Source organism: Salminus brasiliensis, chromosome 4, assembly GCF_030463535.1.
Source record: "Salminus brasiliensis chromosome 4, fSalBra1.hap2, whole genome shotgun sequence".
NCBI lineage: Eukaryota > Metazoa > Chordata > Actinopteri > Characiformes > Bryconidae > Salminus > Salminus brasiliensis.
This window is the reverse complement of record NC_132881.1, coordinates 6,027,270-6,055,015: the sequence shown is the minus strand read 5'-3', so window position 1 is coordinate 6,055,015 and position 27,746 is coordinate 6,027,270. Positions and strand designations below refer to the sequence as shown.

The 27,746-nt window shown below is 43.6% G+C and overlaps 2 protein-coding genes across 4 annotated transcripts; one reads left to right on the top strand and one right to left on the bottom strand.

Moving 5' to 3' along the window:
- Positions 1 to 77: 77 nt before the first annotated feature.
- On the bottom strand, positions 78 to 12,515 carry zfyve21 (zinc finger, FYVE domain containing 21). 3 transcript variants are annotated; one of them, XM_072677398.1, is made up of 9 exons: positions 11,766 to 11,846; positions 10,899 to 11,114; positions 9,353 to 9,403; positions 8,720 to 8,888; positions 7,081 to 7,156; positions 6,880 to 6,971; positions 4,531 to 4,584; positions 1,789 to 1,919; positions 78 to 1,421 (listed from the first exon to the last, which is right to left on the bottom strand). In XM_072677398.1, the coding sequence occupies exons 2-9, from the start codon at positions 10,899 to 10,901 to the stop codon at positions 1,386 to 1,388; spliced, it is 612 nt and encodes a 203-aa protein (XP_072533499.1). In that variant the 5' UTR covers positions 10,902 to 11,114; positions 11,766 to 11,846; the 3' UTR covers positions 78 to 1,385. The 3 variants fall into 3 exon arrangements, with proteins under 3 accessions (XP_072533499.1, XP_072533497.1, XP_072533498.1); XM_072677396.1 differs by lacking the exon at positions 10,899 to 11,114 and having other exon boundaries at positions 11,766 to 12,515; XM_072677397.1 differs by lacking the exons at positions 4,531 to 4,584; positions 10,899 to 11,114 and having other exon boundaries at positions 11,766 to 12,515.
- A 300-nt stretch (positions 12,516 to 12,815) lies between these two features.
- fhip2a (FHF complex subunit HOOK interacting protein 2) lies at positions 12,816 to 27,120 on the top strand. The gene is made up of 17 exons (XM_072677395.1): positions 12,816 to 13,131; positions 14,380 to 14,458; positions 15,047 to 15,216; positions 15,672 to 15,776; positions 15,992 to 16,114; positions 16,485 to 16,694; positions 17,195 to 17,391; positions 18,545 to 18,659; positions 18,752 to 18,828; positions 18,959 to 19,151; positions 19,813 to 19,985; positions 20,612 to 20,755; positions 20,853 to 20,943; positions 21,073 to 21,216; positions 21,766 to 21,906; positions 22,032 to 22,135; positions 23,197 to 27,120. The coding sequence occupies exons 1-17, from the start codon at positions 13,087 to 13,089 to the stop codon at positions 23,306 to 23,308; spliced, it is 2,223 nt and encodes a 740-aa protein (XP_072533496.1). The 5' UTR covers positions 12,816 to 13,086; the 3' UTR covers positions 23,309 to 27,120.
- The last annotated feature ends 626 nt before the right edge of the window (positions 27,121 to 27,746 follow it).

Genomic DNA, 27,746 nt, shown 5'->3' with positions numbered 1-27,746 from the left:
AGAACGTTCAGAGAGAAAAATACGAAAAAAAAAAAAATCTAACAAACGTTAATAATAAATGAAGACAAATATACAGGTTACAAAGAACTGATTTAATCAGCTTTAGATACTGTCAAAAGAAAATAAAAACATGCACATACATTTGTAAACAGTTACAAAAATTGTTGGAGGACATTTTCTCTCTGGGGAAGAAAACGGAACTCGCTCAGAGGTGGCTTTCTCTGGAATACTGAATGTGGATTCACAAGCCAGCCTTGGAGTACAGAAATCTCACAATGCAACATAAGCAGAAATGCTCAGAAGGATGGTCAGTAACGATGAGAGACTCCAGGCATGGCCAACGTAAAAAAGTGGGTATAATATATATATATATATATATATATATATATATATATATATACATATATATAGCCAATTTAATAAAGCCAATTGAAATCAATTGAAAGCAAAAGCTCTTCTTCAAGTTAGTGCACACATTTACAGTTGCCAACCATGACCCACCCATAAGAAAAGGGGAAGGGTAAAAAAAAAAAAAACATACATTGCTCCCAATTTTAGACGATAAAGTGCTGGACTAACATCTAACATCAGTTTAAATGGAAGTTCTTCACTCTTCAATCATTGGAGTCAAGCTTCATATATGTGTGAGTGTGTGTTTTACATCTGTATATTACAAGCGTTGAACATTAGTGTTGCATTGAAATTAAAGTTGGAAGAAAGAGCACTGGATACTTGGTGGGGTCGGTCAGGGCACGACTGCATCCTGCTTAGAAAAGGGAACTTGCGCAACGTATTTGACAACCACGTCAGCCGCTCGTTGTAGTGTAAGGGGGCGCAGAACAAACGTACAAAGAGTTACAAAACTTGTCGTGAATACATCGGCAGTAAAAAGTAGACGCACCGCACCTCGTGTTAAAATAGCAATATCTGACAGTTGTGTTTTGTTTTTTTTTGTAGTTTTTGGTTTTTGTTTGCTTTAGAAAAAAATCCATAATGCCAGACTACACTTGAACATATTACTTGTAGAGTGTATATATATATATATATATATATATATATATATATATATATATATATATATATATATATATATATACACACTCTATATGTTTATATTGCACTAGGATCAGTGATTAACTTGGTCCTCCCTTTTTGGAGAGACAGACAGGCTGTGTAACCAACCCTGTCCTGTCTGAACAGGGAGCAGAAAGCAGAGAATTCCAATAGAAAGCATGTAGGCATCTCGGAATACATGTGAGACTCGATAACATAAAAAGACAACGCACGGGTAGGTTTGCGCTCGCGCTCTTTCGATCTCTGGCTTCTCTTTCTCTCCACTTTCCTTCCGTTCAGCTCTTTTGCGCTTGGCCTTCACCTTGGTCGTTTTACTGGTCCCTTGACTCATACAGCAACTTGGCAGCCTGTGGATAAAGCCAAAGACAGGACTAGAAGATGTAAACAACAACAACAACAACAAAAAATACAGATTTAAAATAGTTAAATGTGGCCTGTGCAAAAGTTTGGACATTTTGGAGAAGCACTGCCTGTTCGTTTGCTGCGACCCATTTCACATGCTTCAGTTTGCGTCTGTGGTGGGTTTTAAGGTATATTTAGGATCATTCGACTGTTATAGAAGCCATCCTTTTTTTTAAGCTTCTGCTAAAGAACCATGTGATCTATAGACAGTTGCTCTGAGGAGCCTGTGGTTGCTAAGTGTTAGCGTATGGTGTAAGAGTCCGAGAATTGGTCACACGCCTTATGAAAATGTCCTGAAAAAAGCTTCTGTACCTTGTGCATGGCGGCCAGCCAGGCGGAGGCGATCCTCTTGTCCTCGGCGGCCTCCATGCGAAGCTGCTGGGGGTCCTGAGAGCCGGGAGGCTTGTACTGCAGCAGCATGCCAGTGGCGCGGGACATACCGCCTGCGTGAAAAGGTCAAAAGTCAAGTATGGGCAAGTGTGAGGCCTTTACCCAAAGGCCACTGACACAGTACCACGTTTAGGACTCATAATGGAAAATGCCCACCCGACTGGAATGCAATGGAGAAATATTACAGAATGAAACATCAGCAGTTTGTGGGAAAAGCGTATGCTACTGCATTATTAATGGCAGGACAGTGGTATAAGACACCAAAATCATTACTGCCCACAATGCAACAGATGACTGTGATGCTGCCACTTACGGAAAGCTTGGCTACATCGGAACCTAGCCGCAAAGGACCACAGTGAACCGTTCCAATGTGCCAAACCCGGGGCGAGGTTTCCTTAAAGGAACACTCAGATTTTCCAGTATACTCCGTCAGCGTATTGATTACCAGGCACGGTACTGTCCAGGAATAGAGTTTGCATCGCTTCTTCTCTAGTACGTAGTTTTGCCTCCCTTTGGTTTAAAGGACTAGAAAAAATCTAAATCAACATGATTGATCACTGGCGCCAGATACCGCCAATCAGCCAAGACGTTTGATATGACGCTAATGCGCTTGTGTAGTTTAGAAATTGAGATGCTAGGCTAACATTGCTAACAAACACTGGACTTAGACTGTCTCCAATTTCATCTTCATAAATACATGCTCTAAAATGCATCCATGTCTCATTTCATTTCAGACAGACAAATCTATAAGAGCATGGATTCATTAATATTTCTACTTAATTTATTAAACTACTCCAGATAAATGCATGAATTCCCATTCCCATTTTAGCTTAACTGTTGCCAGCTGGCACGGATTAACCAAGATGATCTTGGTCCAGTGTTTGTTAGCAATGTTAGCCTAGCATCTCCGGTTGTAAACTGAAGAAGCGCAGATCAGACACTGACTATATCAGGGTTAAGTAATTAGCTATGTTCATTAGATTTTTTGAATATTATTATATTCCTTTAATATTAACAGTGTCGATCCTGTCGGATAAGAATTACACCACGCTCAAGTTTCCAGTGCGTTTTAGACCAACTACCTAGACTGTTGTCCTTAGCTGACAGGACTGATGCTGTTAAGAGAAGACAAGCTGCTACAGAGTATTAGGGAGAAAAACGATGCATCTGACAGTGGACAATCTACTGTCCATGGTAATCGACCATATGCTACAGATACAGCAGACGAAGAGTAGGGGTGAAAAAGTCTTGCGTATTCCTTTAATACACATGCAAGTCATGCTGAAAGATGTTCAGGTCATCCAACAAGAAGGGAGCACTTCACAAAGCACGGATGCACAACTTTTAATATGGTTGCCTTGTAACCCCCACCTCCCCCTCCCCGCCCAAATTACACATGGTAGAGCTGGTCACCCAGGAGAGCTACACTACTATAGCCAAAGGTATGTGGACACCTGACCATTTTACAGGTGTTTGTTCCATGAATATGGATTTGTATTCCCTTTCCTGGTAGTGCTTTCCAAAGGGGTTTGGAAACCAGAGGTTTTCAGTGGGGTTGAGGTCAGGGTGCCATACAGGCCATTGGGAGTTCCTCCACTCTGGACCTGGCTTTGTCCTCAGGGGGTGCAGTCATGGGGAAAGGGGCCTTCCGCAAACTGTTCCCACAAAGTTGGAAGCATGAGCAGATCAGCCATAACATTAACACCACTGAAGACACTGATTATCTTAATCTACAGTGGCATCTGTCAAGGGGTGGAATCCACATATTAGGCAGTGATGTGTTAAAAGCAGGGAAAGTGGACAAGCGTAAGAATCTGAGACACTTTGGATAGGACCAAATTCTTGAGAGCTTCCCCAAAACATCAGGCAACCAAGAAAGGCCTTCGGAGGTCTTGTGGAATCCATGTGGCGGCACAAAGGGGACCTACTCAATATTAGGCAGGTGGTGGTAATGTTATGGCTGATCGGTCTATCGGTGATCGTAAAATGTCTTTCACCATTCTCTGGAACTAAGCAGAAGAAACCAGCCCTAGACTACTAGGTCTCCTCTACCAAACTATACTGTTGGCCCTCCAGTAGCCCAGGAGGTGACAATCCCCTGACAACCACCAAGCCCAGGTTCATCTCTCAGACTTCCAGACATCCAATCCCATGGAGTTCGAGGGCACTGGTTTGCAATGCAGATCTTGTGCAGGGGGCAGTCTGGAACTCTGTAGTGAGTGGTGCAGTACAGGACATGTGCTTTAGTGTGTTTGGCAGCTCCACTCTATTACTGTTACTAGACTGTTAGCTGTTGCTAGAGGCTTCTCCTGCCTACAGTAGCACTTACTGCAGTCTGGGGCAGCTCTAGCAGGGTAGTAATTTCACAAAATGACTGTGTGGCTATGTGCTTGATTTGATACATCCTATGGTGTATAACTCAGAGGGATGTCCACATACGTTTGGCCATGTTGTGTACCCTTCTTCCAAGAAAAGCTTCAGCCCTTTTTCAAGCATGTGATCCACTACTGTTTAGGTAAGTTCTTGATTAGCTGAATGAGGTGTGTTAGAATTGGGTTGGAAAGTTGCTGCTCTACAATTTGTGGGGAAAGGCAAATCCATTTAAAAGCAACAGCAGAAGAAGCAGAGAGAGAGAGAGAGAGGGAGAGAGAGAAGTACGCTGACCTTCAGATATATATTGACTGTCCAGCAGAGTGGTGTAAGTATGAATATCTTTCTCTGGGTCCAGAAGAAAGAAGCAAGGGATTAAGCAGGCCAGAGAAAACCAAACCGAACCAAAACAACTTCAAATTAAAACAAAAGAAGCTGTTAAAATTAATTAAAATCACAACCCAAACAGGCAGTGAATCACACACACAGCTGCAAGAAGAAAAAAATTAGTACCGACTTACAAGCAGAAATCAAGCAGTCGGAATTACTCAACATTGAATTACAGAGGAAGTGGTTTATGTTAGCCGTCTCTGGAGTAACTGTGCTGCTTCTCAACATGTGAGAGGTGCTTGACAGGCAACAAAGAGCAGCAAAATGTGTCATAAAAAACCAGTAGAATCAGCGGAGTCATGCTGACTCATCATATTCTTTTAAACAGAAAGGAAACGGCTCTCGGACGATCAATAATACCCACAGGAAGCCGCAGCAGCGCAGAATCGATCGGCACGGGAAGCCAAAGAGCTTTTAGAGTCTCATGACTGTAAATGGTCTCTCAATGTAGGCAAAATGACTGTGGCACAGTACTTCAGGTAAATACCCCCGAATTCTTGCTTGTACAGATGCCTTAGTCCTATTAGCACATCATAAGGAGTATGTAGATTTGGGCCCAAATTGGCTGATAACATCAGGCAACACCAACAAGTCAGTGTCGGGATCGCCAGATACCAAAACTCTGAACTAGGGATGTGCATTCTGACCCATTATGATATTTTAATTAGTCAGGGAAGGGAAAAATAGACCAAATCAGCCCAAATTAATGTGGGGCTGTAGGCTTTTTTTTACATGCTGGCAAAAATGTATCAGAAGAACAAAATAGCAGTAATATCAAGTAAGAATTAAAGCATTTCTGTAATTACACAAATAAATAATTTTACATCTGCATATTTTACAAGTAAAATACAGAAATGAGTATTGCATTAATACATGCAATAATTACCTCCTACCTCCTCCTAACTCCTGAACACTAGGTTTATTATTCAGTTATTAATCAGGAAACTATTGTGTATTATTTAGTAACCGTTTGGTGCAGCATATCTTGTGGAGTCCCACAGGGTTCTACTTTGGGGCCTATAAAACTGACGTTATTATGACTGTAATGTAGTTATGAGAGAGATAAATTGTACATACAGTTTAAAGGGTTAATACTTAAATTAATACAAATAATAGATTGTGTAGATGTATTGTTATTAAACAAATATGATGGGTTCTTGACAAGAATTTTAGCTTTTTCATTTTTAGTTACGCCAATTTGGAAAATATTTTATATTAAAAGTTTAAAAGTATTATAAGTGGTCCTACTGTGGCCTTTTTTCCCTATATAAAATCCATTATATTGAGCCTCTTGCAGTTCTTAATTCAAACCACATGGTGGCGCCTCCCAAAAAAACACACAAAAAAGGCTGTTTGTAACTCCATCAGGTTTCATGTTGATTATTTGCTAATGCTGAATATTTACTCAAGAAGAATCATTAATCCAGGATTAGGCATTAATACAGCTGCTGTGCTGACAAAACCCAAAACAGCATTTCGCAATTACTCAGTAACCTCTATCAGCCACTATCCATTTTATTGTGGAATGTGTGTAAAATCACAAATAGAGTTTTTCTTAAACAAGAAGATGATTCTTATCTGTGGCACTCTTCTTAAAGGAACAGTTAGGCAAAAAAATTCAATCCATCAGCCAAGACATGTTTGAGATCGAAAATCTGCTCCTTTAGTTAGGAAAGGGAGATGCTAGGCTAACATGCTAACAAACAATGCATTTAGACTGTCACCAATCGCATCTTGGTAAATATAAACCCAAAAATGTCTCTCAAACCCCTCTCTAAACACAGAATTAGCTTCTCTAAACGTCTGCTGAATAGACAATAAACACCTGTAAGGTGTCTCCATACCATTTTACTCCATTTATTTATTTACATAGCTTTTTGATCAATAAATAAATATATATATAAATAAATGAAGAGTTTGTGCCGAGGTGAGACTGGTGACAGTTCTTTTTTTATTTCTTTTAGCAGTGTTAGCCCAGCTGTTCCTATTGCAAACAAAAGAACACAGCAGATACCAGACATATCTGATAACTGATAAATCATGTTTTTTTGTTTTTTTTTGCAGAACAAAGCTTTTAATGTAGTAATAATAATAATAATAATAACATATTATGGATAAAACATGTTATTTATCATAATTATACATTATTAGCATATAAAAGTTAATAGATAAATGTATGAAAAGACTTGCTTCCAGCTGTGTGTGTAAACTATAGTCAAGAAAGCCTTGCACTTCTCCTAAGCTGGGCCTTACCTCCAGGGGTTGAGCCCTCAGTCAGCACTTGCATGGTGGAGATCCGAGACAGCTCCACCTCGAAATGGCTCTCTCCATCCAGGAACAGGTATCTGACAGAAGGACAGAGAGGCTGTGTTTGAGGTTTCTGTGTTCGTGCATCTTCTCTGAGGTGTGTGGTTTGGTTGTATACGCATGTATGTATGGATCTATGCAGGCTACCTGTGGTTGTTTGACAGACGGCACGCCATGGTCTCCGATTTCTCCGAGGAGCCCACCGTGACCAAGAATGTGCCACCTACGACAGCGGAGACACAGCATTACACAAAAAGAAGGAACTGCAGGTCCAAATGTGATACAGCACACTTTTTGTTGGCATGTTTAGGTTTTAGATTATTAGGATATTTACTAATAGATATGTTTGTGTGTGTCTGTAAGTTTGTGTCCACTTATGTAGCAAAAATAGTAAATTATCTACCAAACTTTTTCTATAAGATATGCAAATGAGCTCTATTCCAACTGGCTTGGTCATTCACATCATTCACAAAGCCAGCCAAGCTGCAATGGGCGGGACTAAGCTGGTTTATGTGACATCACAGAAACAATGAAGGTAAGACATATGATTGCATTGTAAAAAACACAGGTTCTTTAACACTTACCTAAATATCATTGTGATTAGGATGTTTGGACATTCAAACAGCGACTTTACTACATTTAGACAAGACACAGCCCAGCAACAAGGAAGAAGTATTTAATTCAATTATTCAATTGAAAAAATAAAAGGGTCTCATGGTCCCATTAGCTATCCCATTCGCTAGGCTGCAAAGCTAAGAAACGAACCCCCTCTGAGGCCCCCTTTTATATCCTGTCTTGCTCAGGGACAAACTCAAATGTGTACATTACCATTACAGACATGTCTTCAGGCCAGACCATGGTCGATTCAACATTATATACAGGCAAGTACATCTAGATACATTCTTATCTAACCTTTATTTACAGGTTCTGGACCACCCCCCACTTCCCAGGACGACTGTAGAGCCACCCAGCCACCTCATGAAGTTAAATGTCTTGATGCATTAATCATCAAGTAAAGCACTACTACAGCACAAGTTCAGGACAGTTCAGTACAAATGTTAAATCACAGAGACGCCACACAGGCTGCCTAGTGGCTCTTCAGTTAATGGATTACGCATTGAAACAGGCTGCGTGTGTGTATGTGTGTGTGTGTTTCATGGGTAGTGAGCACCGAGCTGAGCCAAGTATCACGTGGCCACACTAAAATACAACCACTGACTCTGCAAATTCTGACGTACAGCCAGAAACAGCAAAGCAACTACTACCTCTTATACAGAACAGCCCTGATACTCACAGGACTGTTACTCAGGGTATCTGTATGTTTTAAGGCTTTTAGCACCAGCTGTAATGTCAATTTTGTTTTTGCATGTGTATGAATACAGTGTTGCAGTTAAATAGGATCATATAGATGATAAAATAGTGTTTATTGGGGAAAATTGTACAATTGAAAGGAAGCTCTAGGACTCCTCTAGCTGGGCCGCCTCTAGCCTGGATACAAGATAAGAGGCGGTTGGGCATGGAGGCATGCAGCTTCCCTATGGCATCCTGCAGCACATCCTTGCCCACAGATGTTGACGCTGGACATGTAGATGCTGCACGCTCTCAGGCTGCCGAAGCTGGCGTCCCAGCTGGTCCCATAGATGCTCGATTGGCGATAAATCTGGCGCCCGTTAAGCCCTACGAAGCGTTGCTACGCCGCAGTACCGGCAGCTATGCCGCTATACAGCTGCTCTTGCCTTTGCGTGTGCGCGCGTGTGTGTGTGTGTGTGCGCTCTGTCAGACTCACCGGCAGTGAGCACTTTGAGCTGTTTATCGTAGAACTCCACTTCTTTCTGGGAGATGAGGCTGCATTCCCCGCACTGCCTGACCGGGTCCACAAAACACATCCTGGGAAGGGCCACCTTCTTACTGCAGCATTTATCACAGAAACACCGGCCACAGCGCCGACAGTGGTGCTGATCCACATGCACAAGGGAAGGGAAAACACAGTGATCACAGTGCACGCACAAGGGGAGAGCCGGGTAAACGTATGCGATCGATATCTCATGATGGATGAAGTGCAGCAGCTAAACTAGTAAAACTAAGTAAAGAGGAGAGCAGTATAATGTATAATGGGCTGGGATGCAGCTTAGGCAGTTCATCTACACTGGTTGCTGTAGTTCAGGCTCTCTACAGTCAAGTTTGACATGACATGGATTACACACGCAGACAATTGTACTGTAACATCGCTTAAGTGGCTTTGAAGCACTAACACAAATGCACACGCCCAAAAAAAGGGAACTGGAGGAAAGCAGCGATGGCCTAACTTTTAAAGCCAAGACAGGAAGAGGGGATTACAAGGGAGCACAAGGTTGCTCAACACAAAGAAGAAGCAGAAGCACCGGGCACTCTGTAGTGGCACAGTGTGGATCCTACTTACTTTCCTGGTGATGAAGTCAAACTTGGTGTCACACTGCATGCATCTGGCGCACTGAAAAGGCAAGAGGCAGAAGACGCATTCAGTCAGACCCTCATTAAAACACAAACACACACTCGTACATACGAACACAGGCCTGCCGGGAAGCGTAGTGGTTGCAATGGTCACTGTTCACCCCGGTCAGTACACATACACTCTTAAAAATAAAGGTGCTATGAAAGGTTTGTTGGGCGATGCCACAGAAGAAGCATTTTTGGCACCTTTTAAAAGAGGGGCTGTACGAGTTCCTTACCGATTAAACGGTTCTTCACATTCCCATCTAACGCTGACTTCATCACAAGCCATGTTCATTCAGCTGTCTTGAACTGGGGGGCCCTATTCGCTATCTAGTGCGCTACCCTGGGGCCGAAATATAGTCCCTGCCCACGAACACACCCAGCACTGTCTCTCCGCCACACCAGCTAACAGACGCCTCATCAACATCATGCGAGAGTGATGAGGTAAGAGGCGTGCCATCAACCCACCCGGAGAGAGCACGGCTGCCGGCCACTGATGGCTGAGCCACTCAGAGCCCCCCCAGAGCCCCCCTTTGCACTCAGCTTCTCTGAGGAAGACTGACTTTTAGACTGGTAATGCGAGGCACAGCACGTTCACTGCCTTGTCGAATTCTGTTCTGGGAATATAGTGAATAGGGCGGAGTTTCGGACACAGCCCTGGTCATCTCTCTCTCTCTATTGTTCAAATGAAGATCAAATGACCATGTGTTTTAACTGTATAACTCCGAAGAACACTTCCTGACTTCTGACTTCCAGAGCCACATCCTGGCTGAAGGCACTTGTAAGCAGATCAGTAATGTACTACTGAACTCACGACCAACATTTCTGGCCCAACCTGTCCATCCTACCCTCATACGGAGCCTCGATAAGCGATTCAGGTGTGTTCAAGCGGGCGAAGCACTTCCAACAAGTGTGCTCAGACTCCGAGAACAAGACTGGGAACCGCTGACCTAAACAATAAAATCTTCTTCCAGGCTGACACAGCGCAAGAAGGTCATTACAGTCACGAGTCATAAGTGACCGAAGCAGAAAATGCCACCAAATTACGGTAGACTAAGTAAAGTAAATGATGTAAAGATTACAGAGACCTGGCCTCAGGTGGGTTGGTGTGGCGCAGCAGATAACATCACTACCAGCCAGGGAGCTTTAACACCACATGGGAGACTGGGGTTCGATTCCCAGTCTGGATGACTATGCTGCACTACACCAATAAGAGTCCCTGGGCAAGACTCCTAACACTACATTGGCCCACCTCTGTACTACCAGTAACCTTGTAAGTCGCTCTGGATAAGAGCGTCAGCTAAATGCCGTAAATGTAAATGTTTTGTTGAAATAGAAATGTCATGAACACTTCTGACAGTAGTAGCACATCAAGTCTAGCCGGGGGTCAACTAGCAATTCTGCCAAAATACTCCATTTCTACATTTTTAGAGCCCCAGAGCTCCGAAATGATGCTGTATTTACTTAAGACGAGAGAAGACAGCCATGTTCACCATTAGTGTCGGACACCGATAGAATTTGGCCTCCACCTTTAACCCATCCGTGCAGTGAACAGACAGTGACTGCGACAGTGAGCACACATGCCCGGAGCGGTGGGCAGCGAAGGGCCTTTGCTTGCCCTCTGGGAAGCGTCCGATGAGCACTGGAACACAGCATGTGTTCAATCAGTCACATCTGGAGAGGCTGCTGTGGGAAACCTGTGCAGCTGACTGGGGATGAAACCACTTAGTAAATATGAAATACATCAAATACAAAATAAGAGTCCTGTATGCAAAGTGTCAGAAGGTCAGATAAACACTACAGTTTTATCATTTATAATATCTTGGTAATTATTTGATTGATTGATTGATTTTAAGGGATAAACATGTGTTAAAATAAAAATTAAATTAAATTAAATTTAAAAAATGAGTTCTTCACACTGTTACTTGGCAAATAAGTTAACAGCACCTCCCTATATTACAATTAGGCTACACATGGATCTTCAGTGGCTCTAAATGCCTTATTTTTTTAATGTGAATGGATATTTAAGGAAAATGAGGACTAGATACTCCATTAGACTCTTTTGACAGCTACGACTGACAGCGGCGGATTAAGCTGCCGTAGTTCAGCCCCTGCAAATCGGTCCCATTAGCAGCAGCTAACCTGTTTTCCAGCATTTACACTGTAGTCGAGGATAAACGCGTTTATCAGACTGCTGAACCCAGAGAGACAGCCAGCCACTTTAGTGCAGGAGGCTGGGACTGCCTGGCTACGACAGCTTAGCTAAAACAACAACGCCCAAAAGAAGAGCCTCCAGCGCGGAGTTGGAGCGCAGTGCTGCGGCTCCAGCGCGCTTCCTCCTCCGCCGCCGCAGTAGTTACCTCCTTATCCGGGACCCACTGCGGCTCGTCTAGCGAGAACGGGCTGTTGAACGCTCCGTTCTCTGGCACCATGCGGAGTCCGCTCGGGCTTCGGACCAGCTTCTTTCCATCAGGCACCGCTGACATTTTTCCATCAAACTCTCTGTCCACCGCCGTGAAGTGTTTTGTTTTTTCCCCTCTGTGGCTGCGTCCCAATTGGTGGACGAGTCGTACTTCCCTGCGTGCTTGTCTTGATTTCGCCTGATCTGTAAACCTCACGCGTCAGTGCGTGTCCGCGCAGAGGTGGATCCACATGAGTGCACGATCCGGCAAAATCAAGGGCGGAGGCGAGGACTGGAGGATGGGGTTAACTATTCAGACGCAGCCCGAAGAATTCAGTCGCCCTTCAGTTTAAAAGCCTCTCCTGCCAAACTCACATTCGGGGTGTTTATTAACTCATTGTTGTTAATATTTATATTCATTAATATTTATTTTACTTATTCTCTTCTTTGATTTTAGGGGTCTAATATTGTTTTTAACAAACCGATAAAAAAAATCTGAATATGATTGTGAATAAACACAGGTCAATTATTGGTGATTAAAATAAAACAGATCAAGTTCTGTGACCTTTCTTATCATTTTGGCTATAAATAAGCTGATAAAGACAGAAAGACGTACATAAAGAGAAGAAGTACATAAAAAATGACATCATCTGAGGATCATTACAAAGGAACAAATTGTTGGACATGAATGGGTTAATAAAAGCTGAAATACGCCGCAAAACAAAAGTACATATTAAAATAAACAAATTAAAATATATATATAATCACCAAACAATACACAACACGTTATATAAAATATGCAATGTGAATTCACACGAACCTAAAAAGTTTTTATTTTTATATTTATTATAATAAATTACTTATTATAATATTATATAATTTACTTATAATTATTACTTATTATAATTATTATATTATTGCCATGTTTATGTTCGCAGTCTTTGTAAACAACCACCGCTGGTTGGCTGCAGCTCAGCCCGGCGTCTCCCCCTGCTGGTGCCCTGGAGCACTGCTTGTTCCTTGGCCATGGAAATGCCACGGTGGCCTTCAGCTGGTAGCGGTAAAGGTGGATAAACCCAACGACCCAGGTGGATGTTTCACAGCTGGACGTGCCGTGCGAATCGCCAGGTGTTTCAGATCTGACCCAGCGAGATCTACACTTTCCTCTTTAAAGGTCGCTTTATGAACCGTGCAATCTGGATCGCGGCGGCAGAAACAGGAAGAAGATAGAGGATTTCTCTAGATCTTCTCGCGAAAAGCTCCTGCAGTCCAAGAACAAGATGTTCTCCAAGTTCACCTCCATCCTTCAGCACGCGGTCGAGGCGGTGAGCTCTCAGATTCGTGCTGGGGTGCAGTGTGTTTACCGTGTGTCCGGCTGCTGGGGCTTGTTTGCTGGCTGGGACGGAGGGACGGAGGGCCGAGTGAGCTGATTAGCTGGCTGGGAAACCAGCTGACTGTTATTTGGACAGTGGGGATGGCTAAACAGCTAGCTGACCACTGTAAATAGATGGCGGACTATCTTATGTGTTATTCTGGATCGTTTAGAAAGTCGAAAACAGCCCGGCTTGTTTTTAGCGAGTCCCCAGCTAGCGCTAGCTATGTGCTAACTAGCTAGCTAGCTAGCTCATTTGTGCTAACCTCAAAACAGCATCTCGCATCTCTTTAAGCTATATAAAACCACTTGTTTTTGGTAGTCATTAGATAATGGTTTAATAATGACGTTACTAATAATTAATTAATAATAATAATGTTAATAATAACGCCAGCAATGCCGTATGAGTTATTTAGCTAACTCGCTAGCTAGCTAGCTATCGTAGCTGGTGCTGCGTCTATCGTCTGAGAACCACCTCAGCACATTCACCATATATCCTAGCTATCTATAGCTATATCTCACACCAACGATTATCAACATGTTTGATACTTTTAATGATACTTTCAATATGATTATAATAGTTGTATTATTATTAATACTACTGCTACTAATAAAATAGTGATATTTAGTGAATAGAGCTAATGTTATTGTCCCGCATTAGATAGCTAGAGATCTTCGCGAATGTGCTAGCCAGCTAACGTAAAATAGCATAGCTAACAATGTCTTGCGCAATTTCCACGACTAGTTTCAGGTCGTGTCGATAAGCCAGCTCCTTCAGACTGGTTCAGAATTATGATATGATCTGCTTATGACATATAATAGCAGTCAGTGATGGTAGTGTGGCCTCAGTAATCAGTAAAACAGCTTAATATGTCCTGGTTAGCAGCAGCGTCGCTCCTCTCCGGATTGTAAACACCGTCTGGCTGCTCTGACCGAGGAACCGACTGAGGAACCGACCGAGGAACCGACCGAGGAACCGAGCTCTGCTTATTAACTTTTCACTCTTAAGGGTCTCCCTGATCTGAGTCGTGGGGGGTTACATGCTTATTTCTCATGTTTCTATAATGTTGTGCAACAGCTGGAGTTGGTCAGATGTCTGTAGAGATGTCTGTAGTGGGAGGGTTAATCCAGCCACAGCCTTTCTGTAGCTGATCTTAATATAGAATGATTGATGTTCATGAAAGATCATCTTTCTTCACAGCTTGCTCCGTCGCTGCCCTTGCAGGAAGACTTCGTGTACCACTGGAAGGCTATCACCCATTACTACATAGAGACCTCAGGTAAGGCTGGCGGTGGACTGTCGAGAGAAGATACCTGCTCAAAAACACACAAAGGGAGAAACGGCCTCAGGTCAGGTCCGTGTGGAGGACTGGTCATGGTCCTGTGAAGCCCATGGACACACAAGATCTTCTATATTGATATATCTGTTCTATTGATAAGACACTGATCAATAGAATAGTATCCATTTCAAGCACTTTCCTTTTATGCAATGAAACAACCCAAGGCAATGATCTCCTAGTTTGTAATGTAATGGAAATCTAAATAGTGATGCAAAAATATTTTTGCAAATAATGCAAATGAAACACCTCTGATCAGATAGCCTTTCTCCATTTAATTAATAATCTGCCATCTGTACCATCTGATGTTTATGTGCGGTGGATTGTCAAGTGTCGGGCTTGGTAGGGCTAGGGCACTCTAAGGCCCCTTTGGCAGTGGAACCAGTGAACTTTGTCAGTATATGAATAATTATGATGATTATAGTTTCAGTATTGTCACTGTCATGCAAAGTCTTATTTTTGGAGCTTTACAGTAGAAAGAAGAAACCTCAAGTTCAGAAGTCGTTGTTAAAAACTGTTCTCCCTTCATAGATGATAAAGCCCCAGTGACCGACACCAACATCCCTTCCCACCTGGAGCAGATGCTGGACATCCTGATCCAGGAGGAAGGAGAGCGGGAGTCGGGCGAGACAGGGCCCTGCATGGAGTATCTGCTCCATCACAAGATCCTGGAGACCCTTTACACTCTGGGCAAGGCTGATGTGAGCCACATTCTCTCTTATACTTTCAGTGCATTTTGTCACTTGGAATTCACGTGAACTGACTCGGCTATGAGGGCTGAGTATCTGAGTGTCTTCAGATTACAACACACGTGACAGTCATTGGGGTCCAAGCGCTGTGTGCCAGTGTAATGTACAAATGGTGGGCTGTGTATTTAGACTGGTCTTATTCTTAATATTCTTATTTGGATTGTTGAATTACTTTACTTTTATTGTAGTATTAGAATGGACAATTAAAGTTTTTATTTTTGCTGGACAACTGATGCAAGGGGCTGATTTCTGAATTTGCCACCTTACCTTTTCCACTGCTTATAGATTTCCATGTCTGAATATTTTTTTTGTTATTTTGCAGTTCGAGCAGCTATATATGTGTGTTGAAATGAATTCTGTTTTTCCGTAGTCTTAACCGACTCTTTACCACGTTTATGTTCCTTTAGTGCCCTCCGGGTATGAAGCAGCAGGTTCTGAGCTTCTACACCAAACTGCTGGGCCGTATTCGTCAGCCTCTTTTGCCTCACATCAACGTGCACAGACCTGTACAGGTAAGATGTGCATGCTGTACTGTAAACGGTGCCCTCAGTATACCTTCGCTATCTACATACTCCCAAAATTACTTTTTGGGCTTATTTCGATTTAAATATTTTTACATTAACTGTTTTTGTGTGGCTGCATGTAACTGTTAAGACAACTGTTCTAAACTTATTGGGGGCATCCTGTTGTTGTAATAAAGCTAAGTGTTCTCATACTGTGTGCTCAGAAACTGATCCGCCTGTGCGGGGAGGTGCTGGCTGCTCCTACAGAGAATGAAGAGATACAGTTTCTGTGCATAGTCTGTGCCAAACTCAAACAGGACCCCTACCTGGTTAACTTCTTTCTGGAGGTAGGCATCTGAATGGGTGTTTGTCTACCTGGTTGTTTATTCTGTGCATTGTTCTATGCATGCTAGTATTTTGTGTGACTGTTTAATTTCTAAGTGGTAATCTCAAATTAATGAAACAGTTAATTTATTCAACAAAATGCCTCCAGGCAGGGTGATCTTATAATTGTACACACCTTGAGATTCCCTTCATGGCTGTGTCAGTGGATCTGTATTGTTGCTGTAGCTTATTTATGTATGCAATTATTCTACCAAGACATTCCTCATCCAAATAACTGCATGGTCCAATAAAATGATTCTGATAATATAGCTCATTTGTTTGATAGACTGTCGCTGCATGTTGAGCATCTTTTCGCCCTGCCTTTGTTCACAGAATAAGGGCAAACGGGCAGACGGTAAAGAACCAGCAGCAGAGGACCTGTCCTCTCCTGACACAGGACAACAGCAGGTTCCCGACTTGTGCCAGGGCGGGTCTGTGTCTAATGCCAGTAGTCCTACGGAGGGGGCCAGCAGTCCATCCAACAACAACAACAGCAGCAACTACAACCTGGTCAGCTCCCTGCTCAACCTCACCAAAAGCCCAGTGAGTCGCCCCCTTACGCTCCGTCTGATGTGCATGTTGTAGCTCATTTATAACATGCGTTTTGATAAACGTTCAGGTGCCAGTTTTGGGTTTGGTGTTGAAGGCTTTGTGGTGTTGAAGGCTGTAACGGTAGATTCAGTATGTTAGCTTTTAGGCTTCACTGTTGGATCAGGATATCAATAAGCATAGAATTTTCTGTAATTATATTTATTTATTATTTATTTATTTATTATATGAAAATAGAAATGTTCATACAGGTAAATTTTGATGATATTGCTGTTTTCAATCCCTTAAGCAAGTCAGTAACTATTCGTCCCACCCCTACATTAATTGTTAAGGGCCAGTCAGAACTAATAACATTAGAAAACATGAAAAGAAGACCGTACAGCACAAATGATGGACAGGGCTATTTATTAATATGGTCTTGATTTGCTTGCTAGTCTTGTTCATCTTATGTTTGCGGTTGAGTCAGATGAGTCATGTCCTTCTCTTTCTCTCAGGACGGCCGAATTGTGGTCAAGGCGTGTGAAGGCCTGATGCTGCTGGTCAGTTTACCCGAGGCTGCAGCGGCTAAGAGTCTAACGGAGAGCACAGAGATCTGTCAGCTGCTTACAGACCGCCTCGCTGCCTTCTACAAGGCTCTGCCACAGTCTATGGATCCTCTGGACATCGAAACCGTGGAGTCGGTCAACTGGGGGTGAGTTCGGTGTTCAGATTTAGTGTTTTTGTATCCGCTTCCTACGTCCCGAGCCGTCTAATTAGAATTATACAGCCCCTTTTCTCAGTAGCGCCACCCACTCACTTTTGCAAAGACCAGTTTCAAAAGGCAGACACGGGTCAAAAGTTGTTCGGTCACAGACTGCATTTATTTATTTATTTATTTATTTATTTATTAGGTCATCTTCAAAATTGTATTTCAGGTCCAGAAAAGGAAAACCTACTGTAGCATGAGTGCATCATCAGTTAGAGCTTGGCAATATGGCGATATTTTACACATCGGGAAAAAATGTTGTTTTTGTGAAAACAGTATGGAGGAGACTATTAGTGCTTAATAAACACTGGTCTGCTGCAGGTTTCTTTACTAACAGTGTAATTAGACTGGTTTAATAAGACAAAGTGCAGCAGATGTTGATTAGAAATCACTGTATTCAGTACAGTGTCGCTATTGCTGTGTTTAGTCTGTGATTACATGTATCGTGATGTATTTTTACCATATCGCCCAGCCCTACTATCAGTCCTGATTTGAGTAGCTGGAAACCTCACAACCGATTCTGCAGAAAAAGTGAGAATATGTTGTGAGAGATGAACTCAAGGTGAAGTAATTGTTAGCTAGCTTGTGCAAACAGGGTCAGATCATGCTTAAGATTTCGTGTAGCTGAGAGAAGTTTTGAACATGGGTGGGTTGTTGCTTGGAAGGGGAGGGGTGGGGGATTAGTGGATCTTTATCATTTAGAGAAACACTTTGCCAAACCAGGGCTGTGTAGACTGTGAAAAACGTCCTGTGGTGATAGATCTTTGAGGCGTTTTGACCAAAGCATGTCACAGACATTTTATTAAGACCTCAGGAAACTGTTTTCTTGTGGAAAAGGGGATATAATGCATCACCTTAAAAATAACAATTAGTCAGATTGGATATTGAAGATATTGATGGCGCTTTGTACTTTGATCAGTTTGGGCTCAAACCAACAGGATTTGTCATAGTAGCCCCTTTTTAGCCTAATTGCTACATTTGCGATGAAGATAAAACTACTGTAGTTTACTTTCTTCACTCTTTAAAAGCAGGTTCACCCTCATTTTTTGAACATGAACAAGAGTGGACATGCTCAGACAGCATTGTTTGCTTTTTGCAGGCTGGATGTGTATAACCTAAAGGAAGACGCTGCAATTTTTACCGGGAAGCGAGCGCTCATTTCCTTCCTGTCTTGGCTGGACTATTGTGATCAGCTGATCAAGGAGGCCCAGAAGGTAAGTTGTGCAGTAAAGTGCAAAATAAGGGCAGTTTAGAGAGATTTTAGTAGAGTGGTTGTTTCCAAGCGTCCTGTTTTGTTGCCCTGCAGGCGGCGGCTGCGGCTTTAGCTCGAGCAGTGAGGGAGCGCTTCTTTGTGGCTGTGATGGAGCCGCAGCTGATGCAAACGTAAGCCTCATGCTTCCTTTTGACTCTGCAGTATTAATTCCACAGTCTAATTGCTTGTGCATCTGATTCAGCATGTACTTTAATTTCTAATCTGTTCTGTGTCCTTGTGCCCCCCCCACCCTCTCTGTAGGTCGGAGGTGGGCATCCTGACTTCTACTGCGCTGCTGAACAGGATCATCAGGCAGGTTACGTCGGAGGCCCTCCTGCAGGAGACCGTCTACTTCTTGTTGGGAGAAGAAGTGGGTCCTGAAACGCCCACCAGCATTACCCAGGTCCCCCTGAGACACCGGCTTATAGAGCATTGCGACCACCTCTCCGACGAGGTTAGTTTCCATTTGTGCCAGAGGGACTGCCAGGTGTGTTCAGACTGTAGTACAGGCTTCATTTCTTTAGTGTAGTTCCACACACTGCAGTGACACACCAGGCTCAGTGTCAGTCTGTGAGGATGTAATAATGACTGTGGAATAAGGGGCGGTCATTATGACTGGAGAATCGCTGGTTCGAATCCAGCTCATTCTGCTAGCCATCGGCAGAAAGGGCCCAGAGAAAGCACAAATGGGTAGGTTGCGCTCTCTCTAGTTCCACACACTTGATGCAGTGACTCACCCGGCTTAATGTCCGGCTGTAAGGATGATCCGTCAGGCCCAGAGTGGTCCAGCGAAATTAGGTACCATCACTATGACCATGACCAAAGGGTCGTTGGCTCATGCTGCTAGCCATCGGCAGCCAGGAACCCAGTACATTTGGTAAGATGGCGCGCTCTCTCTCACTCTAGTAAAGTAGTGTTTCAGTGAACTTCCACACACTTGATGCAGAGACCGTAAGGCCGGTCGTGCTCGCTCTCTCGCTCTCTCTCTCTCTCCAGGCCCCGTGAATCCATGAGCTGGATTCGGTGCTTGCTCCCAGTGGCACCGCTGTGGAGGGAGAGAGTGGCATCTACCCACCCTCAGTTTTGGACTAACGCCTTTCCTTGTCTCTCTGCAGATCAGCATCATGACCCTGCGGCTGTTCGAGCAGTTGCTGCAGAAGCCATGCCAGCACGTGCTGCAGAACCTGGTGCTGCGCAGCCTGGAGGAGCGGAACTATACCGAGAACAAGGCACAGGAGGAGCGCGAGGAACGAGAGCACATGGAGAATGGTCAGCCGCATGATGCCGTGTAAGGGACACCGTTGCTCACAGTCCTCCGTATGTGCGGTGGACCATCCTAAAGATGCAAATAAAAGTGAACTGCAGCATAAATGTTGTCATAATGTGCTGTAATTATTGCACACACATTACTCGAATTTACTATGTAGCAGATAAGACATGCTTAGTAGGGGCTATACACACAAACACATAGGCCAATTGCGCTCTCTTGGATATATAATTTTATATATTTATATATATTTATATATTTAATATACACACACACACCTTTGCTATGTTCCTATCCCTGACTGACCATGTATAAACCTCGTATCTCCAAAAGTTACTTTATAGATGAATAAAAAAACTTATTTTGGAGCATTTCTATTGGTACATTAATAATAAAATTCCATATTATGAAATATCAATTATAAAATGTAACTAAATGGACATAAAAGGTTTTTGTGTGACAATATATGGAATAAAAACACAACAGGAGTACAGGTTGGGTATTCCACTATAGGAGAGTGTCATTTTAATCAGTTTGTGCATTTTAAGGGGTCCTAACACTGACTAAACTTTCATAAACAAAAATAATATCCATGGACACACTGTATGATCTTAATTCTTTGCTTCTGTGCTGCTCTGTCTTACCAGCGATTTAGAGGAGGACCCGCTGTTCTCAGACCTGTCTCCAGACACCAGGCTCTCTAGCCCAGACTGGCTCAGCTGCTCTCCCCCACAGAGCACAGAACACACCAAGCCTGATGGGAAAACAGAGGTTCACAAGATTGTCAACAGGTTTGTGTGCAGTTTTTGCTCAAATATGTCAGAGCAAACTGTGAGCTGTCCTAACTGTTGGATAGAACTCATGCCTTCTTTGCTTTCTGCTCTTCAGTTTCTTGTGCTTGGTTCCGGATGAGGCTAAATCGTCGTACCAGGTCGAAGGCACCGGCTACGACACTTATCTGAGAGATGCACACCGACAGGTGAGTGGTACAGTAATGCACTGTGTTATAGCTAGAACAATACCATGCACCTGTAAAATCGCAAACACTAGCTTCAAAACCAAGCTATATTTTACCATAATTACAAGTTGTGTGCGTTTGTGTGCGCAGTTTCGGGATTACTGTGGCATCTGCCAAAGGTGGGATTGGCGAAGCAGCCCTAAGCCCATTGAGAAGTGTAACCTGGACAGCCCTTTCTTCGAGGGCCATTTTCTCAAAGTACTGTTCGACAGAATGGGCCGTATCCTCGACCAGGTAAGTTTGTGCGTTTGTACGTAACAGACCTGTCACAAGTGTTGTGGGTTGGATACGAGTCTGCTAAGCTGCTACTATTTGGCCCTTGAGCAAGGCTGTAAACCCTCTTTACTCCAGTGACCTCATAGCATGGCTGACCTGTGTTCTTTTTAACATGGAATATGTATAAATGCCATTTCCTTTCTTGTACAGCATTTATATTTATATTTCTCAGTAATAATTCAGGTACATGCAGTCCCGGTACAGTCGCCTGGACTACAAGGATAGTTCCTCGCTGATCTCAGATCCAGTCAGTCAGCCAAGCCATGTTTGATGGCTGATGTCTGCTTCTATACTTCTTGAAAATCTCTCAAGGCTACACATATAAAGCATAGATGGACCCTATTTAAACATTTAGTTTCAGACTGAAACTCTGAACAGCTGCATACCGTCCAGCTTTGTTGCACTGTGGTCCAGTTTGAAAGCAGACATGGAATGATCCGTGTTTGACTCGTATGCCGCAACTGCTAAAGCTGGCCCCGATATCTGCTTTCTCTCTTTTCCCTACAGCCATATGATGTCAACCTGCAGGTGACATCAGTGCTGTCAAAGCTGTCGCTGCTACCACACCCACACTTGCACGAGTATCTGCTGGACCCCTACATCAACCTGGCACCTGGCTGCAGATCTCTCTTCTCCGTCATAGTCAGGGTAAGGGTACTTCCCTCGCCACATGATTTCAGTTTGCTGTTGTAGATTTCAGGACATGGTCATGCATAGATATGTAGACTTTACTTTTCCTTACCTGCCAGTACATCTGTTTCCTGATTTATCAGGTGGTTGGAGACTTGATGTTGAGGATCCACCGCATTCCTGATTTCACCCCGAAACTGCTGCTGGTGAGGAAGAGGCTGCTCGGGCTGGAGCCAGAGGTCTTGAGGTACTAAAATATACAAACATGAGCAGTGGATGTCAGGCTTAGGGTTGTTTTGGCACTGACAAAATATGCTGTTTGTGCCAGCATTTGCCATCAACAAGCTTCGGTCAGAATTCCGCTTGAATGTTTGACCTCTCTGCCAATTCTAGGTTACATTTGTTGGGGGTTTTTTTGGCTTGGGGCCATTTTTAAGCACAGTTCACCCATTTCGATTAGATTGAGGTCTGGACTTTGGGATGGCCATTCCAAAAGCTTGGTATGAGCCTGCTTTATCCAATTCACAACCACCTTTAATGTGTGTGCTGAGAGTCAAACATCAAAACAGCCCCAGAGTGTGGAGCTACCACCACCACGCTTAACAGTTGGTACAGTGTTCTTAGAGTTGATTAACTCACCTGTACTCCTCCGAACATGCCTCTGCTCATTGTGTCTCCAACTTTGTCTCATCTGACCACTGGGAGGTTTTTCTTTGTCCATGTGGTCAGCTGCGGACTGTAGTCGAGCTTAAAGGTGTCGTTTCTGGAGAAGGGGATTCTTTCTAAGAGTCCATGTGACTTCACTGTTGATAGAAACTGGTGCCCTTAGACTTATCCATTGTCTGTTTGTTGGTCAGTCCAATGAATGCTGTCAAAAAATATGGATGTGTTTGTTTTGGCGCTGCCCATGAACCCGTCCATTCGTAGCTCGCCCTATTCTGAGCAATGCTCCCGACACTAGAAGGGTAAGGACTTAACACGTCTCCTCCGATACCTTCAAAGCCAGGTGAATCCACTGCACCAGCTAACAGACGCCTGTGCCAGCCAACATCACCTAAGAGTGACTAGGGGGGGAGAGAGAGAGAATAGGGTCACATTGTGCTCTCTCTGACTCCGGCCACTGATGGCAAAGCGGCATGGCTCGAGATTGTAACTCTCGACCCCCCCCGGGCCATAGTGGTAGCGCATTAGACATAGGACATTACATTGATAATGAAGGCAGCGCTGAGTGACATGATTTCAAAGTATCACAATTATATAAGCTGCTTCACTTGCTGAATGACCCCTCTCTTCTCTTCTCTCCTTCAGTATCGACCACGTGACGCTGCTGGAGGGAGTGATCGTTCTGGAGGAGTTCTGCAAGGAGCTGGCGGCCATCGCCTTCGTCAAGTTCCACGCCTCCGCATCCACCTCCCCTTGAGCCTCCTCCTCCTCCTCCTACCGCTGCACTCAGGACACAAGCATAGTTGGTGCGGTCAAACTGCGCGCCCGGAGGTGGGCGGCTGACACAGGAGCCACAAATCTGAACACCATTCATCCCTCAGACCTGCTGCCCACAGCAGGACACACTCATAACGGGATTTAATTCGCAGGGGAGTCCCTCGGATTCTTCCTCGTCTGCGGCCACCCACCTTAATCTGAAAGACAGACCGGCAGAGGAAATCAGGACAGAGCAGGAGGGGTGGGGGGGTGTATCCAAAAAAAAAAAAAAAAATCCCCAAGGTCAGTCTCTCACAGCTTTGACAATGAGAGAAGGATGTGGTAGCATTCATACCCTCACACCGTCTCTCGTTCGGCCCTTCTTTGATCAGATCTGTTAGAATAGTTTGTTGCCCAATCAGCACATTGTTTTCAGTTGACATTTTTATATGTTCATCTTTTTAGTCCTGTGGCTTTGCAACTCGACGTGCTGAGGCTTTTTTTTTTGTGTGTGTATTTGTGTGTGTGCGATTCACACACTTATTTATTCTCCTCACTTGGAGCGGATATTAGTTCTATAGTAGCTCAAAACTTCTGTATATCTTAAACCAATTTTTAAGTTAAAAGCTGTAATTAAGAAAACCTTAATTTGATCCTAAAAACAAATGTAGCATGAAATTTGCTACATTTGTTATACAATTATTTTAATAAGCTATTGTAGTTACAGTACCATTATGCGTGCTTGTTTTATTTTTTTTGTTCCCTTCCCCCCCCCCGAGGGTAAATTCGATTAGGTGGGCTGAGGGAGAAAACCAAATTAAAAATGGACGGAATATCAGAAATTACAAACACTCAACACCATCTGGGATGACACTTCCGCAACTCAGGATTCAAAAATCAACCTGTTTAAAAAAACAAAACAAATCAGCAGACAGATGCTGATACTCATTTTTCTCCATCATCATCATCATCCACATCTAGACAACCGTGAGCTCCGAAAGGGAAGACAGGTTCAAATCACACCTCGTACATTTGCACACCACAAAAACACCGGATTCCACTGGAACTCCCCCACCCCATCCCACCCCAAATCCCTGGAGAACTGTATATGTCCATAACAGTGTTTCTAGATCGTTTTATCATCATGGTTTAACGTTTAATCCACTGCGTTAATATCGTGTGTATGCGTGTGCCTTGTTCTCTGCTAGGATGTAGCTGTACTCATCGCTACCTGCTTTTTTTAAGTTTGTTATTTATTGTGGGCGAGGACTCGTTCAGAGAGCGCCCAGTTCTACAGAAAATACTGCTCTGCTATAGTGTAAATGTTCCTACAGGGGATCCGAGGCTTTCCTCTATGAAGCGTACACCAGCGATAGTGTTCCTCAGCAGGCTCTCTCTCTCCTATGCCCGTCATTCAGGCTTAAGAGCGAAAGTCCTGACTGTACAACTGCAGTGTATTTAGGAGCTTAGCACTGTGGACAGCTGCCACAGGGCACCCCTCAAGCGAGGGGAAGCGTCCACAAGCTTCAGAAGCTGCAGAGCATCACGTTTCGATTAGCCTGACCCGAGCTCCTCGGCTCCCCCCTCCCTCGCGCAATACTTGATCCAGCCGGGCAAGATTGGCAGTAGAACGTCCAACCGATTTGCACATTCACACTAGACGACATCGTCCTATTTATGTGTTGTACACGATGCTTCTTCTTATTATTTTCTTTTTATTTCCTTCACGAACCAAAGGGTGAGTCTCGTCGGTGTGGCTTTGTCTAGTGTAGAGATCTTTTTATTCTCGCTCACGCACATTTTATACCGACAAACGTTTCCGAAGCTTTCTCTAATCGATAAATGTATATACGTGTACAGCGATGGCCGTGGTGCTGTCTGGTGAAAAAAATGCATGCAAGTTCATATGTGTGTGGTAAGCAGTCATTTGAGGAAAGCAAAGAGACCGTTTACACCTTGCATCAACGAAGCCTGTTCGGATTTCACTTGGTGTAGTCATACCCAGGGCGGATTAGGGACTATTTTCTGGTGGCTCTGATCTGCTTGTGGAGCCCATGCAGCTTCAGTTAGACATGGGGCAGCATTTTTAAGATCTACTGTGATCTTCATGTAAAATTGATATGTAGATACGTAGAGTAGGTCTGGCTACAGAAGCTGCCACTATGCTGTGACTGTGTGCTCTAGTACTTTCTGAAGCCCCTTCACGATTTATGGCTCAGAGTGCTCCAGTGGACTAAGGCGCTGCCACTATGATCCGAGGATGCTCCTGCTTGCCATCAGCAGCCAGTGTCAGAGAGTGCACAGTTGGCCTGCCTCGCTCTCTCAGGGGTGGGTTGATGGCACTTCTAGTGTGACGTTGGTCAGCACAGGCGTCTGCTAGCTGCTGTATCGGAGCCGTGGGCCGAGCACACTGACCACCTAATTCGAAAAGAGGCGGTGACTGGCTTCAGATGTGTGGGAAAGGAAGCGCTTCCAATGGTTCTTTGAGCGATGCCATAAAAGAACCAAGACAAGAACCCTTACATGAAGTGTATCAAACGTGGTGGTGTCATGGCATCGGTCTAAGAACCATTTGAAGCACTTATTTTTAAGAGTGTCTGGGCAAAGTTTAAGACAAGTACTGAACTACACGATATCATGGAGTCCAGAACTAGGCTTAATCCCAGTCCGGTGACCTTGCACGTGCCTACACGTATAAACTTATACGTGCCGTGTTTGTTCTTAATACAGTATTGTGATATTGTAAACTGCATGTAATTCTCATGGTTTTAAAATTGCTGGGCACACGTCCACCTGGTCTGATATTATTACAGAATTCTAAAAATCATTTCCAATTTTAAAGACTGTAAATCGCAGGTGCAATGCAAGGTGTAAACGAGCTCCCCTTTCTGTTTCCATCCAAAATTCTTCTCTCCTTTCATTTATTTTCCTCAATTGCCAATTAATGAGGACGTGACTGTGTGACAAATGCCTTACTTTATATGCAGTGTACGTCTGCGGCCTATATTTACATATTCTTGGTACATAGTCTTACACTTCAGAATCTTACGTCCTTATTCCAGTGCTGTTTTTCCTTTTCCTTGTTTTGTTTTTAAACCAGTAAGAAAAAGATGTATTTAAATGATAGTTTAAGTTAAAAAAAAAAGCTGCAGAAATCTCATTTTAATTAACTTAAAAATGAAAAAAAAAAGTTGTATATCTCGCCGTCTTGCAAAAATCTTGTGTCCCAATTGTTTTTACTTTGACACGATCCGAATCTGGCTGCTGTTCATTACACTGCATCTATTTCAAAGACGAACGGACCAATAGAAACGCCCCCAAAACGAAGGCTATACAAGGTTTCAGCCTTTTGCGGGAATACTTCTGTGCCATTTTGTAGAGACGAGGATTTTTGCACGACAGCGAGCAGCTGTTCTGTCCCTGGTTTTAACTCACTTAGACCAGCCACTGTTCTGCGTGACAGCTTTGTACAAATGTAGCTTGACAGCATACTGCATCAGATAAGCTGGTTTTTGGTGTTGAATGTCACTGCCAAGATGCAACAGTGGGGGTATGGTTAAGATGAGCAGAACTGTGTTGCATGTTCACAGTTCATCTGTCCAGTCTATTGGGGTTGGGCCCCAGCGAGGCCGTTCAGCCGTCTGAAAGGGAACTGCCCTCTGCACTATTACTACAGGTCCCTGTAGACTCTGTATACTGAACCATTGCATTGACACCTTATATTGTGCATCAAATGTGTCGCTCTTTTCCTTTCTGTCTTTAAAACTGGCTTTCTTGTACACATCCCGATTAAATACTCGCTTTCTTCCAGTAGACAGTTGTGTGGGCTTTTCTGTGAGACGAATGGTTGGTTGGTTGATTGCTGATTGTGAACCGGTAAGAGCCTCCAACAGTTTCCTGATTCTCAAGCTGAGAGCTTTACTGATTTTCACTACATCTGAACAACTAAATGATGAGTAAACTGTACACAGCCCAACAGGGGGCGCCAAACCCTTAGATTAGGCCACACCAGTCTAAAACTGATGCTCACGGCTTATGTTCTTACAGGTCTTTCTGACGGTTCACGCAGCCGGACCCCAAAACCTCAACCTCATACACACTCACACACACTCAAACCTGAATCTGTACCAGTCAGAAAAGCTCACAATCAACAAATCAGCACTGCCTCAGCCACACACTCCTGCGTTTTCTGCATTGCTAAATATTAAAGATACTACGTCCTTCTGTCTCATTCAAGTCTAGAGAAACCTGCCACATCGAAAATGTTCACAGTGGGTATGATGGAGACCAGAAGTCTGAAGACCTTTGATAAAGATAAATATTAGGCAGTAATTGATATTCAAACTCTATATATAAAGAAATACTGGGCATCACTTTACACGGATGGTCCCTTAAAAACGCCTCATAGATTCATTCTTCTGAACTCCACCTGTCTAGCA